Raw genomic sequence first — 13,911 nt, forward strand, 5'->3', positions numbered from 1 at the left:
TTCAGGCGCCTCGGAGAGTCTCTTTTTGGATGGTATTTTAGCAGCAGAAAGTGAGTTTCGAGTGTTTGCGAATGTTTTGAGGAAATGCATCGTCAGCAATCGACGCTCTTCTATCCGAGAGGAACAGCCCACAACATAGAGTCTCCCCCCAAAGTCGCACGTCGGATCTGAAGAAAACAACCTTCGTTTTTCCAGAAATCGGAAAAAATGAAACTGCATGCGCTGCAGAAAGAAGGGGGACTGGGCGGTCGGTCCAGAAAGTAGTATGCAGAGAGGTCGCAGATGCAAGGAAAGTGACAATCGTTTCCACATTTGTGAACAACAAAAGGAGCACTGCTTAGAGAAGCTGAAACGTAGAAAACGCTTTTTTCACAGCACCACTACGCGAGATGCGTTTCTTCTGTTGAAAAAAAGACAGAGGAACTCGGTGTTTGCAGAAACTCAGAGCGCACGCATTGCTTGAATCTCTTTTTCGCAGCAACACAGAGTTTTTTTCCGAGTGTATTTCTCAGCTGGGTGTCTATGCATCGCCACCGTGTAAGCTTCCCCTGTGTCTCTCCGTTGCTCTGTTTGCTTCGTTCTGAATCACGTGGAAGCGTTTTCGTTCTCTCTTGTGGAGTCGTTTGCGAAAAAAAAAGAGCCGCAGTGAGACAGGCGTCTCTGCACAGATCCTGTCGAGTTTCTGGAAGTCCACTCTCGGCAGGAGTTTCCAGGACATCAAGCTGGTTCACCAAGCGTCTGTTTCCTGAACTCCTAAACGGCATCAACCGGAAGAGCGTTCAGCCCTCTACCTCACTCGCGTTGTGGCTTTCTTTCCGAATCTTTTTAGCGTCACAGAGTCACTCAAACATGACAAGAGCACGCGCATGCAGTGAACCGTCCCCCGCCGAGTGTACAAACAGCTGAGACTCGGGACCGTGTCTCCCGCCAGTTCCCAGACGCTGAACGCTGAACTCTTCATTCTCGAAAGCACACAAAACTCGCGCAAGTCTTTACTCTTACGGCAGTCAAAATCGACGTTCTGGAAATTGAAACGACATAAAATGCAAGCCAAACTCCCTCTCGCCAAGATGACGAGGTGATACTTTTCCCTTTCTGCACTCCGTCATACGTGCCGTTCAACATGTTTCATAAACAAACGTACATACACACACATACACATAATTACACATAATTACACATATTTACACATATATATATATATATATATATATATGTATATATGTATACAAAAAGAGATATTTATAGAGGGTATATACGTACATACAAATATATATGTTTAGACAGAGTATATATATATATATATTATAGGTACGTCTATGATCAACATGTATAATATGGATCTAGAAAAACTTGCACGAAGACAAGAGCGGGGGAGTCTCTGCTCCATTGCGCGATTGAACGGCGTTCTGCGGGACGAGAGCATCGCATTGTTTCGACGCGGAGACAGGGACTTTCAGAAGAGCCTCAGAGGCTGATGGTCTGCATGCGCATTGTAGAAATGAATTTGCGCCCACTCGCGTCCGTAGGCGAGGCCGAGGAGAGGCGGTCCTGCAGCGAAAGTGCATCACCTTTTTCGCATGAAGCGCATGCACGAAATGTGGACCAGAGTCTGTCGACTGCCCCATACCTCGAAACAGATCCCCTGAAAAGCTGCCTGTAAAAGCTTGCAAAGTACGTGATGTGAGTACTCAACCACGCACCGCACTGAACTGCCGAGTCAGGGAGATGCGTTTTTTTTCAGCCAGGAGACTCCCAGGAAACGACGTAGCACCGCAGGCATGACAAAGCGGACGCCACCTGATGCTAGACGCCCCGCGTAGTTACGCGATATAGACAGTGGGAGCTTTTCGCCGTACCATTTCTCGAAACAACTCTCACACGCAAGAAAGATGCCAGACCTGAACACGAAGATCAACGAGAGAAACTCTGGAAAACGGACCGACGAAGAAGAGCCCCAGTCCCTGCCCACACCACCTGGAGGCTCTGAACTTCGCAGTGAAGAGAAACTTCGATGCCGAGGACAAGGACAAGTGAAACGCGAAGCGCCAGGACTCCCAAGCGAGAAGAAGAACGACGGAGCAGAAGGCGCTCACGAGAACGCAAGAAAGGAGAAAGCAGCAAGCATCCGTGAGCTGGAAAAAAGGACGCACGCAGACCTTACCGAGCATCAAACATGCCCAGAAAATCGCATTCGCCACCATTTTCTTGTGTCGATAAAATCTCCCAAGAGCAATCAAAGGAAGTTGCAGAAGCATCAAACCAAAGAGATACAGCCTCACGAAGCGGAAGCAGACTGCCTGAATCAACAGGGTTCGCACAGTCCACGCCACACGAAAAACTAGAAAAGCATCTTTCGTTTCACCTTAAATACACACGCCGCCTCTAAATACACACACATATACTTTTACTATAATATGCGTCTAGAGCATCTGTACACACCACATCTACCGTACATAGAGCTACAGTATTTCTACCAAAAGCTTTTTTTTATTATTAAATATTTAACTATATTTTTTAATTTGAATAAACGTTAGGATCATTGACTGATATAAAAAAATGGTCGGCGGTTCAAATCCGCTCCTCGTTTATATATAAAATTATATACGGGATATAAGTAAAGTGAAAAAGTAAAATAAAAATATAAATATATATATATATATACATACCAGTGCATCTTTGTGTACCCATAGTATACATAGGTGTATAGATTCCGAGTTTTGATTACTTCATTGCCTCAATACAGATGCATGCACAAGCCCCTTTGCATACATACGTACACCTTATATACATGTATACATGCACGCGCCTGCATGCTCCTGAAGGCATACAGCCGATACGTTTATGAAAATAAAAAAAAAGAAAAGATGTCTTTCACAGTCCTGCCGAAACGTGTGAGGAGCAGAGAGCCACACCGGTGACGGGGGAGAACGGGAGCGGAGAAGACAAGAGATTTCTCACCAAAATCATCTCGTGGAGAAGAGCGGAAAATAGAAAGGTCGCGAAGGCCGCGGTCTGGTGACTCCACTGCATGCAGTTTGGCCGAGCAGCACACACGAAAAAAAGCACGCATGCATCGGCTGCTCAGTCTCGTTCGCGGCGCCTTCGTCCTCGCGGTGTTTCCGAGTTTCCGCACAGGCCTGAAACTCAATTACGGCTACACGGATACGTTCAGAGGGCTCAAGAGGTCGAAAGGCATTGGACTCTGCACAGAGACTGACACACTAAGTGGAAGAAACGTTTAAGTCTGAAAAGATGAAGCGACGAACATTATGAAAATAATACACAGATGACTATATATATATATATATATATATATATAACTCGTAAAAGGCACAGACATACATGAACAGGTATGGATGGAGAAAGAGAAGTCCAGCCACCAACAGCGTTGAATGAGGAGAAGTGATTGTTTTTGTGTGTTTCTCGTCTTGCCTTGTATCTTTGCTGCGTCTCCATGTAAACATGGCGAAGGAGAAAACGGTGCACAGGCTTATTCCACTTGCGCGAATACTCATCCCAGTTGGTGCTGTTCCACCAGTCCTGTTCATCGCCACAGAAACAATTTTGGAATCACACAAAGCCACACATCTAGACGTTCCAAGACGACACCTATACTCATGTGCATGCGCAAGCAAACATATACAAATATATACATATACATATATATATATATATGGAGCGCCATAACTGCGTGAATGTATGTGTCTAGACATACGTCAGTCATGAACAGAAGTAGAAGGGAATATATGCAGGCATATGCACATCGACGTATTTGCGTGTATAAATATATATACATATATAAATATATAAATATATATATATATATATATACATAGCTATACACACCTATACACCTAATGTAGATGTCTACATACAAGTGTATGTACACATCGAATATATATATATATATATATTTATGTATATACATATATATATATATATATATACATGTTTATGTATCTGTGTCGCGAAAACATGAGTAAAGTTGCCGTTGCAGGTGCAGACGGCAATAAGAAAGCGGTAAAGCAGAGAGTGCGTTTTGTGCAACTTCGAAGTCGTTTTCTAGATACCATTTTTTTGACAAAACGAAACGCGTGTCTGGAAGATGAGATTTCTTTGGAGACTCTGGCAGCCTGGCGCGTCGCAGCTAGCAGGCATTTCTATTTTTACGATGCAAGCGAAAGCTGCGGCTGTGCTGGAAGACGCCCTCTGAGGCAAGAGCGCGGCAGTGTCTCTCCGCTTGACTTCGTGTCTCTTTGTACGGTGTCTGTTTCTCTCTTTGCACAACTCGCTTCCGTCTACCATGAGTACCATGAGGCGCTCTTCCCGTTACTTGTGCAGCGTTTCTCGACTCTCGTCCTGAGGCGGTTGTCGCCTCCCTTTGCCCTTGATTCCCCTCCCTGTTTCGCTTTCGCGCCTTCTTTGCTAGCCACAGTGAATCTTCTGCTCGTCTCCACCCTCGCGCGCGCTGGGCGGCTGCTGAGTCCCCGACTCTGTTCGTCTGCTCACGTCGTAAAAGTTCCGATTGGCAAAGTTTGTGATCTCCGCTGCCAAGTTGCATATACACTCGAAGAGAATGTAGAAAATGAGGATGTCGAGAAAGAGGAAGGGGAAGACGAGACTGAAAATCGCCTCCGTTATCGACATGGACGGCGAGCGCATCATGGTCGGAATCAAATACGAAGTGCAAGCGAGATACATTACCACCTGCAGAAATCCAGAAGGGACAGAGGCGGCGAGACTCACGCGCATTCGAACGGACGCCTCAAAGGCGACGAAGAAAATATGAGAAGACGAAAAATCTCACGCAGGACTCAAGAAAGAGAAGACCCCGGGCGCGAGAGAAAAGATGCGACGAGAGAGAAGGATCGAGAAACAGAGAGGACACAGGAGAAAAAAAGAGAGAAGACAACGGAAGAAAAGCGAAGGAGACAGACGCGAGGGAAGACGAAAGAAAGAGAGCACAAGCAGAGGGAGACAAAGGAACGAGAGAGACGAAGCACGAGCGACCGAGCATAGAAGAAAAAAGTGCATAAGGAAAAGGAAAAACGTGTACAGGAACTGAGCTGGCGACGGTTTAAAGGATGCGGAGCTGCGTTCACGAAGACGGCGCGACAGGGGCGCACCAAAACTCAGACACACGAAACGCCAATTTAGCTTTTCTGCTGCCGAACGCGTATCCCTCCCTTCGCGTTCCCTCTGCCTCTTTACACAAAGTAAAAACACAGTTTCAAAGACATACAAACATATAGAGCTTATATATAAATATACACGTGTAAATATATACATATATATACATATATATATATATATGAAAACGTAGTTGCATGCACTGGCCTGGTGGAAAACAGTCACGCGTGTGTCATGGCACAGGTTCCGCGGAAAGCGAGGTCGAAGTCACTCACCATAGCTCCGACCATGGAAAACAATTTGAAAACGAAGTAGGTTGGACGAAAGCCTCCGCCGCGGCGATACATCGGCTCGTAGACGAGGACCGGGCAGAACAGATAATCGCAGAAGTTCCTCAGAGTCACCTGCACACACACAGAGAGCCGAAGAAGACGCCAGTGTGTCGACGAGATGCGCAAGAGAGACGCGGAGCATGCAGAGAGATCTTAGAGCGCGAGCAGGGCAGCAGGGCAGCAGGGCGACAGCGACAAAGCCACAATCTTCAGCGGGAGACACGACAGAGAAAGCCGTGAAGCGTCTACCGTCGAGAGAAGGAGCAGATACGATACACACCGCATCCAGCACTAAGCCTCCACAAGCATACAAGCCTGATGTAGGTGATGCCAGGCAGCATGCGAAATGTAAAAGCGTCTCTTCGCTTTTTCGGTGAGAGTCTGGGGACAACCCAGAAAGAGAACTAGACGAGAGAAAGAGCGCGGGAGATCAGAGAGCAACCGGCAAAGCAGGAAGAAAGGAGAGAAAACGAGAAAGAAGTCACGCACTGACATCCTCGTACATTTTCAGGATATCCCAGGGTCTGCTTCCCTTGCCGCATGTCGTCGCAGAAATTCATGTTTGTCGAGCTGTACGAATGCATCTGAGAAACAACAGAAAAGCCAACGCGCGCCAACGTCAACGAAATGGAAAACGCGCGGTTAGAGACGACGGCACTGGGAAATCGAGGATGGAGAAAGACATGAAAAAAACATTTCTCCAGACGCCTCTCCGTACACACCGCGTCCACACCGAGTCCCAGCTCGCCATCGACCAACATTTGCATCTGTCTCTAAACAAGACGGTACCTCTCGACATCCAGATCTACCATTCCGCGCGTCTATGCCTGTGCATATACAAATATATACATATATATATATATGTATATACATACATATGAGCGTCTCTCGTCTCTTTGCGTCCTCGAAGTTCCGCTAGAAACACAAACGCACATGTGCAGATGCATGCGCGCATATGAATGTTTCGGAGAGGAGGAACTGTATTTGGCTATGCGCATGCAGGTGAACACAGGTAAGTATGCAGGTACGCGTTGGCGCCTAGGGTCGGACAGAGGACGCGGAGAACGATGCGCGTCATTCGAGCAGAGGAAACGCGAAACAGGAAATACTCACCTTCATGAACTGGACGACGGCAATCATCTGCACAAAAGCCGCAGGGATGATGGGCCATCTGAGAGGACGCAGCGCGCAAGCGAGACGAAAATCAGCAGATGCCAAGGAAGTCAAGCTCATGTCGCACACACTGAGAGGTGGTGACAAGAGCGAGACAAGAGCGAGACAGGCACAGCAGGTTGACGTTCATGCATCTGCGCCACGGAGGTTCGACGCGCGTTGGCGACGCAGTGAAGTCGCACCTCTTCGACGTCCAGAAGGAAGTAGGAAGAAGTCCGGAAGCATTCAAACTCAGCCTGTTTTCTCCAGGTGTTCACCTCTCCAAAGAGCAGAGAAGCTGGGCAAGAGAACAGCACTGGGTGTGAGGCAACCAGACAAGCGACAAGGAAAAACAGGGAGAGGAAGCTCCGCCTGCAGGACTTCGCGGTCGCAGTCTCTCATCCAGACGGGTCTCTGCGGTGTACACACAACCCAACCGGGCGGCCATCTTTGTAAGGAAGAAACACAAAAGCAGAGATCCGCGTCTAGAAGCAACTCCCCCCTCCCCCCCCCCGCAGAGCGAACGCCGACAGGCAAATACGAACTCCTCGTGGTGGCTTCATACACTTGCACAGATGAAGACTCGCACAGCCAGAGGAAATACGTCCGCGCGTCGTTTCCCAGCCCATCGAGTACGTCTGCATGCATGCATGTAAATAAATACGAATATTTATACAGGTGTGTGCGTACGCATGTCAGTACCCGAAAGCGTGCCTGTTGAACTGGCTTTGCTCACGCGTTGTAGAGACAGCTGCAAACGGCGTATCCAATCGCTGCGGACTGCGTCAGGTGCTGAAGAAACAGCAGGGCGCGTCGACTAATTCTCCCGCGTAGATACAGCAGGTGCAGATGGTAGGCTCTGCAAAAACAACTCGAGAGCGGTTTCCTCGATCCCAGACTCCACGCGTTCGAAGCACCCGACGGTAACCAAAAAGAGATGGAACGCATGCGTTCAGCTCCGAACTGTGTCTGCCAACATGTCCTCAAGTCGAGGGTCTATACACCTTTTCAAATAACATGCCTACAGAGAAACGTGGACTAAAAATATACAAACAGGAACGGGCGAGAAACGATACAGTCCACAAACAAGAGACTGGTAGGTGCACATGGCTTTTTTAGGTGCATGCAAGTGACTATCTGCATGCCTGCGTAGTTCTGTTTTCCAAAGCGTAGGCAAAGGTGTGTAGGACTAATATGGTGTGTGAATACATTCACGTATATATACATATATATACATATACATATATATATATATATATACATATATATATTTATACATATATACATATATATATACATATATATATATATATTTATACATATATATATATATATATATATATATGCATTTATGTGGTGATGCACTTGTTGAGATGAAACACTGCTGCGTGTGAGCAGCTGCGCAGAAAGACAAGAAAGTGACTCGCAGTCTTTTCTTCGATTCGCCGGATGCGATCTTGGAGGACTTACGTAAACGACCAGGCGAAGAGTTTGGCCCACATGAACATCTGAAAAAATGCACAGCTCCGAGACAACTTGCATGCAAATATCTCATGATGAATGCGGCGCACCGCACATGGCACTGAAACTGCTGCAGAAAGGCAAATCTACAAATATAGACAGGAGAGCCATTTGCACTTGTAGATGAATTTCCCCGCATCTCGCTCTGACTCCAGAAATGCAGACACACAAATGTGAAGAAGGACAGACATCCACAGAGGTACACACGCACAATCATCTTTTGCACATACGCATCTACATGCGTCACGCACATGCATGCATACATATATATATATACATATATACATATATATATATATATATATATATACGTGGTACGCGGACGCATGTACAAGCATGTGTGACCGACACAGCGTAGCTCGAGATTGCTTGGATCCTTGAAGCAAGAAAAGAGAGAGACTGTGCAGTCAAAGAAATGTTGAAGCACCGACACCACGTCAGAGGCGTACAGAGGCACTCGGCAACGTTTCTGAGTCTTTGGAAGGCGACGCACTGTCGACGATCTGCATGCACAGTGCAAGTGAGTCAGCTACGCGCATGCGTCTGATCCAACGTGTATGTCCACTTGGCGTTTCTACGCGCCGTCTGGTTCTGCGTTTCCGCTGCATCGGCGAGGGCCGCTGTCGCTCCTCATCGGCTGCGTTTTTCTCTGCGCGACTCACCAAGAAGAAAAAGTCGTCGAACATTGCTCGGGCCAGCTGAAAAGAGATCAACAGCCGCGAGAGAAGACGCGAAAACGGACAGTGGCGCAGGAGCAGGTGCAGCACGAGAGAAGGCGCCGGCGAACGACAGCCGAGCCGCCACAATGGATGGGAACAGGACAGACGGGCACCAGAGGTCTCCCTCATGCGTGGAAGGCGCCGAGCGGACGGCCAGAAGACGCGACAGAAGAAGCGAGAAGAGGGGCAGAAGCAGCGCAGACACAGAGAGGACGCAGACGAGGAGGAGGACGCAGACGAGGAGGAGAACGCGGACGAGGAGGAGGACGCAGACGGAGACACGAGATGGCAACGTTAGATGGAGATGCGTGTGCCAGGGAGAAACACAGAGAAATCCGAAAGAAAGAAGGAGAAAGAAGCTCACCGAGGGGTCGACGAACTCCTTGCTGTCGTACCACCGCAGAATGGGATTCGCGACGAGGTAGAAGATTGCCGCAATGACTGTGCGTAATCCAAAGCATGCACGCAAGACACAGGCGCTCTTCGCCTGTCCAGGGGGAGAAGACAACGCAGAGGGGGAGACGACGGAGCCACCGAACACTAGAACGAGGAGGCAGTTCAAGACAGACGGAAAGCCGTCACAGAGAGGAGGAACGGACGGCGTGGAGAAAGATGGAGAAAACGAAGGAAGGCGAAAGAAGTGAAGGAGGAGCAAGAGAACAGAGAAAGAAGAGCGAGAACGATGCGACAGACGAAGAGCAAGCAACACGAACAAAAAAGGTGCAGACATGACACCGAACGGCTGCGCAGACAGAGCATCGAGAAAGAACGAGCACTGAAAGAAGAATATCCAAACGCGAAAGCGCGAGAGGGACCATCTGTGAATACGACGCAGGAGCCTGCGAGGCAACGAAAACGCGACACAACAGACCCAGCAACTGCTCACCTGCGGATGTAGATACACCTCGGAGTGTTCTGTCTACGCGTTTCCCCCCCAAAGTCCCGCAAGACATCGAACATGTTTCTTACACAGAAGCACAGCGACTCCTCGGAAGTCTGAGCGTGCGAGGTCAGAGTTAGCATCGAAGAAGTCAAGTTTGGACGGAAACGTTTTGCCGTCCTCCTTCTCCATCTTGTCGAGTTCCGAACCTCCTGGTCCGGAGGCGGGTCTCCGGTCTCGGCTCTTCTCTTCGTCTCGTGCCTCGTGCGTTCCTTGCGCCGGTTCTCTGCCCTCTGCTCGAGCATGTTCGTCCTCAGCTTTTCCTGAAGACGCACCTACCCTCGCCGTCTCCATTGTCCTCCGCGATCCCCTGCTCTCGCAAGGAGACGACACAGTGCAGGGGTCGGTGTTGTTGCCTTGTTGTTTGCCGCAAGATTCTGGACAGGGGGAACAGGGGGGGCCAGTCTTCTCAGGAGACGGCGAGCACATCGTTGCCTCGAGCGAGACTCGCGGCTCCGCGCCCTGCTGGTGCGGCAGCGACTCTTCAGAGGTCTCCGAGCCAGGCAGCTTGCCGCCTGAGGCGAGGGAAGAAAGCGAAGCAGAGGATACAGAAGAAGAGGGAAGGGAAGAAGACGGAGACACGGAAGAAAAACATACAGAAGAGAAAGGAGAGGAAGAGGAAGGAGAGGAAGAGGAAGGAGAGAGAGCAGCGGGAAGAGACGATTGGTCCGTGATGGTCGTCATGGAGAGAAACAAAAGGTCAGGATTCCGTGGAAGTGAGGAGGGGAGATGGCGCGGCGAGTTTGTCGCCTGATGCAGAAAAATCAACAAGATGCGCAGAGAACGACAAGGAAGCAGAATATGGCCAAGACAAAGGGGCGGCTGGAGAGTGAAGGCGAAGTTAGAGGAATGAAGGGAAACACAGAGACGACTGCAGGCGTTGACAGTGGCCGGTGAAGGAAGGTGGGCTCTGGGAAAGAAACGGGGCGAGAAGCATATGAAGAGCAGAGACCAGAGACGATGAGGAACACCTGGAGCCGAAAAAACGTCGCATGGAAGTCCGTGAAGTGACAATATGCAAGCACGGTCTTCGTGTAGCTGGTGTGCGTGCAGCGCACCGAAAACAACGCCTAAGAGAGAGTGGAAGACGAAGCGAAAAGGTTCGCGTCACCTCTTGAAAAGACTTCCGAGTCCCCGATCTCGACTGGCGCAGAGAAAGACACGATGGGCGGCGGTTGCCTGGCTTCCTCTAACTCTGCAACGGCACTGGAGGATGTCGACTCTCGCACTTACTAGCGCACTGTCCCTCGTTTTGGAGAGCGGGTCGTCGAGCATGTGCGGTGAGGATCCACACAGAAAGTTGCCCAGGCCGACGGCGTTTGAATTTCAAGTTTTTGAGAAACTGAGGAAAGCCGTTCCCTGCAACGTGTAAAACTGCCCTCGTCTCTGTCGCGGGTGCCTCACACGCGAGCGGTACACCGGGAGCGTCGCGTAGTCTGCGAAACGGTGTGTCTGGCTCTCCGTGGAGATAGCAGAAACTCCCGGAAAGATGGCGGAAAAGAGACAGAGAAACGCCGAAGAATGAGGAGGAAAAGAAACCGCTGCCGGACAAGGGAAGAGCGAGCGCGCCTTTTCGCACACGGACGACACCCCTACGTGCAACTTTCGCGAGGCGCCCCGTCGGCGGAGACCGGAGACATGAAAGCAAACAACGAGGCTTCTGCAACAGAGAAAGAGTTTTTCTACAGGTGTTAGGGCAAGAAAAGAGAGACGCAGAAATCAAGCGTGGAGAAGACGGTGGAAGCTCACCGGAAGAAAGTGAAGCAGACGAACGTCGAGCAGCTGCCCTCGACACTGAGAATTTGAGGTGTACATACACCCAGTGAGTGGTCGCTCGATCTGCAAGTTCCTTTCTGGCGGCTTTCCCGCGAGTGTCAACACATTTGTGAAAAGTTCGTGCTTTCGCTTTCTGAAACGCCGCTCCTGCTCACATCTTTCTTCCTCGTCGGTGCTGCATTCCAGCCGCCGTCTCCTCGAGACCAGCAAGCGCGTGTCTCGACCCTACGCCGCTTGTTTGATATCGGCGGCCGCGTCGTACCACGCGACGCGGGCTCCCGCGGAAGTCGCCTCGCCGCAAATGCCGTCCTATTTGACGGTGGAAATCGAGTCAGAGGCCACTTCGTAACTCATTCGCAGGGTATTGCAGAAAACGCGAGTCAGCTGACAGATATGTTGCGGTTTCTTAGCGATACACGGGCTGACGTATTCCGTCATCGCTGGAGCCGCTGAACCCGCGTTGGTCACCGGGGTTGCTCCTCGCTGTAATTTTCACTTCATGCCGCAGAGTCCACTGCTTTCCTACTGGCAAAAGTCCTCTAGTTTGCTGCGTTACTGTGAATGGTCGTCGGTACTACACGCGTTACCAAGGAACTGGAGGCGCACGCCGTTCGGAGTGGTAACTCCTGTTGTGAGCAGGTTCCGCGCTGATTGTGTGGCGCGACACAGCGTTTAAGGTTTTCCCGTCCCCATAAAGAAGTCACCCTTTGCTGTGAATACGTGGACCAGAAAGAGAGACGAGCGCGTCTGTGCATGTCTTCGGGGTCAGGGCCCTGTCGCGGAGCATCCTCGGCAGGAGAGAAGCGTGCAGTCGGCGGCAGCTGTCTTTTCGGGGATTTTGGGGACATGACAAAGAGACTTTCTTTTCGGTTAAAGCCTGAGAGAACACCTTTCGTAAATGTGGCTACTGCTGTCTTCACTGTAAGTGGTGTCACACGAGCTGTCTCGCATTTCACACTGGCTCCAGAGAGTCGTTGCTTTTCAGCAGGAAGAGTCTGCCAGCACGGGGAGCCGGGTAACACCGTGTCCGTGCAGGATATTCTTTTTCGTGAAGCTAAAGCTTCGGTTTAAGCGAAAGTAGAAGCCGCCGCATCCGGACCTCGCCAAAAAACGCAAAGCCCAGAGGGTTTTTTCTCTTCCCTTGAAAGTGTGTATTTACACGCAAATCCAGTAGAATCATCACGAATCCACCCGCTGCTGTACGTTACAAGACGTTTTTTGCAGAACAGTTCCCCGCCGTTCGTCTTGATTGAAGATCGACCAGGGCATTTCCCTCGACAAAGGAGTCATTGTGGAATGCAGCCTTCCCCACAAAACATACTCTCTACATATAAGACGCGGGAAATTCAGATGTCGGGACTCGTCTTTTTCGAATGCGAGACTCTGGTAGGAAGATTGCAGGGTGTACGACACGAGTCGTTCTTGCAGGGAAATGGTTTCTGGGAGTTGAGGCTTTGGCGCTGCTGCTAGAGTAGCGTAGTTGGCTCAGAGGCTTTTCGTGAGACTTTCCTTTGTATTTTTTTGCCTGCCTTCTTGATCTGCAATGAAAACAGCAGACACTGATGAAGCAGCTAACCACATGCGCGCAGGTGGATCCTCCAACAGACTTCAAGGAAGCCCGTTGTTGACTAGTCCATATGCTAGAGTAATCATCTTTCGCTCCCCACGAAAACTCATAGTATCGTGACGGACACACACTCCTACGAAGGGAAACGGCAAAGTTCCACTTGGTCACCACGAGGATGACACATGCAGGGAAGGCGGAGGAGTCGCAGAAACTGAAGTCGCCCCTCCTTTTTCAGTGCCCGCCTCGCCATTTTCACAACTCTCCATCATCGATACAGCCAGGGTCTGCGAGCATGTTTGCCGCGCGAATCAGATACAATGGTCACAGCGTTTCCTAATTGTGTAAACGTGTGTTATTTTCTATCACCGGCATCCTCGACAGCGTTTTGTGAGCTCTTCAGCGACGATCCGTGGGTGTCTGACGAACCCCGCCTCGCATCTACGATCACAACTTCGATGACTGATGTTCCATCGATGTCTGTCGAGTACAAGAACTCTGCAACTTACTGAGGGAAGCCGCGTTCCGATTGTGAATAGCCGGTGAAAAACGTACAAACCACCCCGGCCGAAAAAAGTTTGACAGCTGCTCGACACAGAAGCTTTTCTCCCTAAACAGGTATTCGGGTAAGCAAGTCTTTTCTACTCGAGTTGTTCACGCGCAGTACATATTCACTGTCGCCTTTAAAATTTTTTAAATGGAAGGGCAAGAGTGTGCAGACGCTTTAGGTTCCAACAGCGCACTCTCACGCGTTTTTTACATGCGACAAAGTTG

At 49.8% G+C, this 13,911-nt stretch overlaps 1 protein-coding gene across 1 annotated transcript; it reads right to left on the reverse strand.

Annotated features, from left to right (window-relative positions):
* Window positions 1-957: 957 nt before the first annotated feature.
* ACAT1A (acyl-CoA:cholesterol acyltransferase alpha ACAT1-alpha) lies at window positions 958-11,072 on the reverse strand (the record flags this gene model as incomplete). Its single annotated transcript, XM_018781341.1, has 14 exons — window positions 958-1,551; window positions 2,165-2,300; window positions 2,962-3,027; window positions 3,436-3,543; window positions 4,513-4,710; window positions 5,409-5,537; window positions 5,969-6,049; window positions 6,579-6,636; window positions 7,354-7,476; window positions 8,088-8,125; window positions 8,801-8,836; window positions 9,222-9,298; window positions 9,827-10,547; window positions 11,031-11,072. The coding sequence occupies 14 exons, from the start codon at window positions 11,070-11,072 to the stop codon at window positions 1,457-1,459; spliced, it is 1,908 nt and encodes a 635-aa protein (XP_018637176.1). The 3' UTR covers window positions 958-1,456.
* Between the last annotated feature and the right edge of the window lie 2,839 nt (window positions 11,073-13,911).

The sequence above is a fragment of the Toxoplasma gondii genome, chromosome VIIb (genome assembly GCF_000006565.2).
Source record: "Toxoplasma gondii ME49 chromosome VIIb, whole genome shotgun sequence".
In the NCBI taxonomy this organism is placed as follows: Eukaryota; Apicomplexa; class Conoidasida; order Eucoccidiorida; family Sarcocystidae; genus Toxoplasma; species Toxoplasma gondii.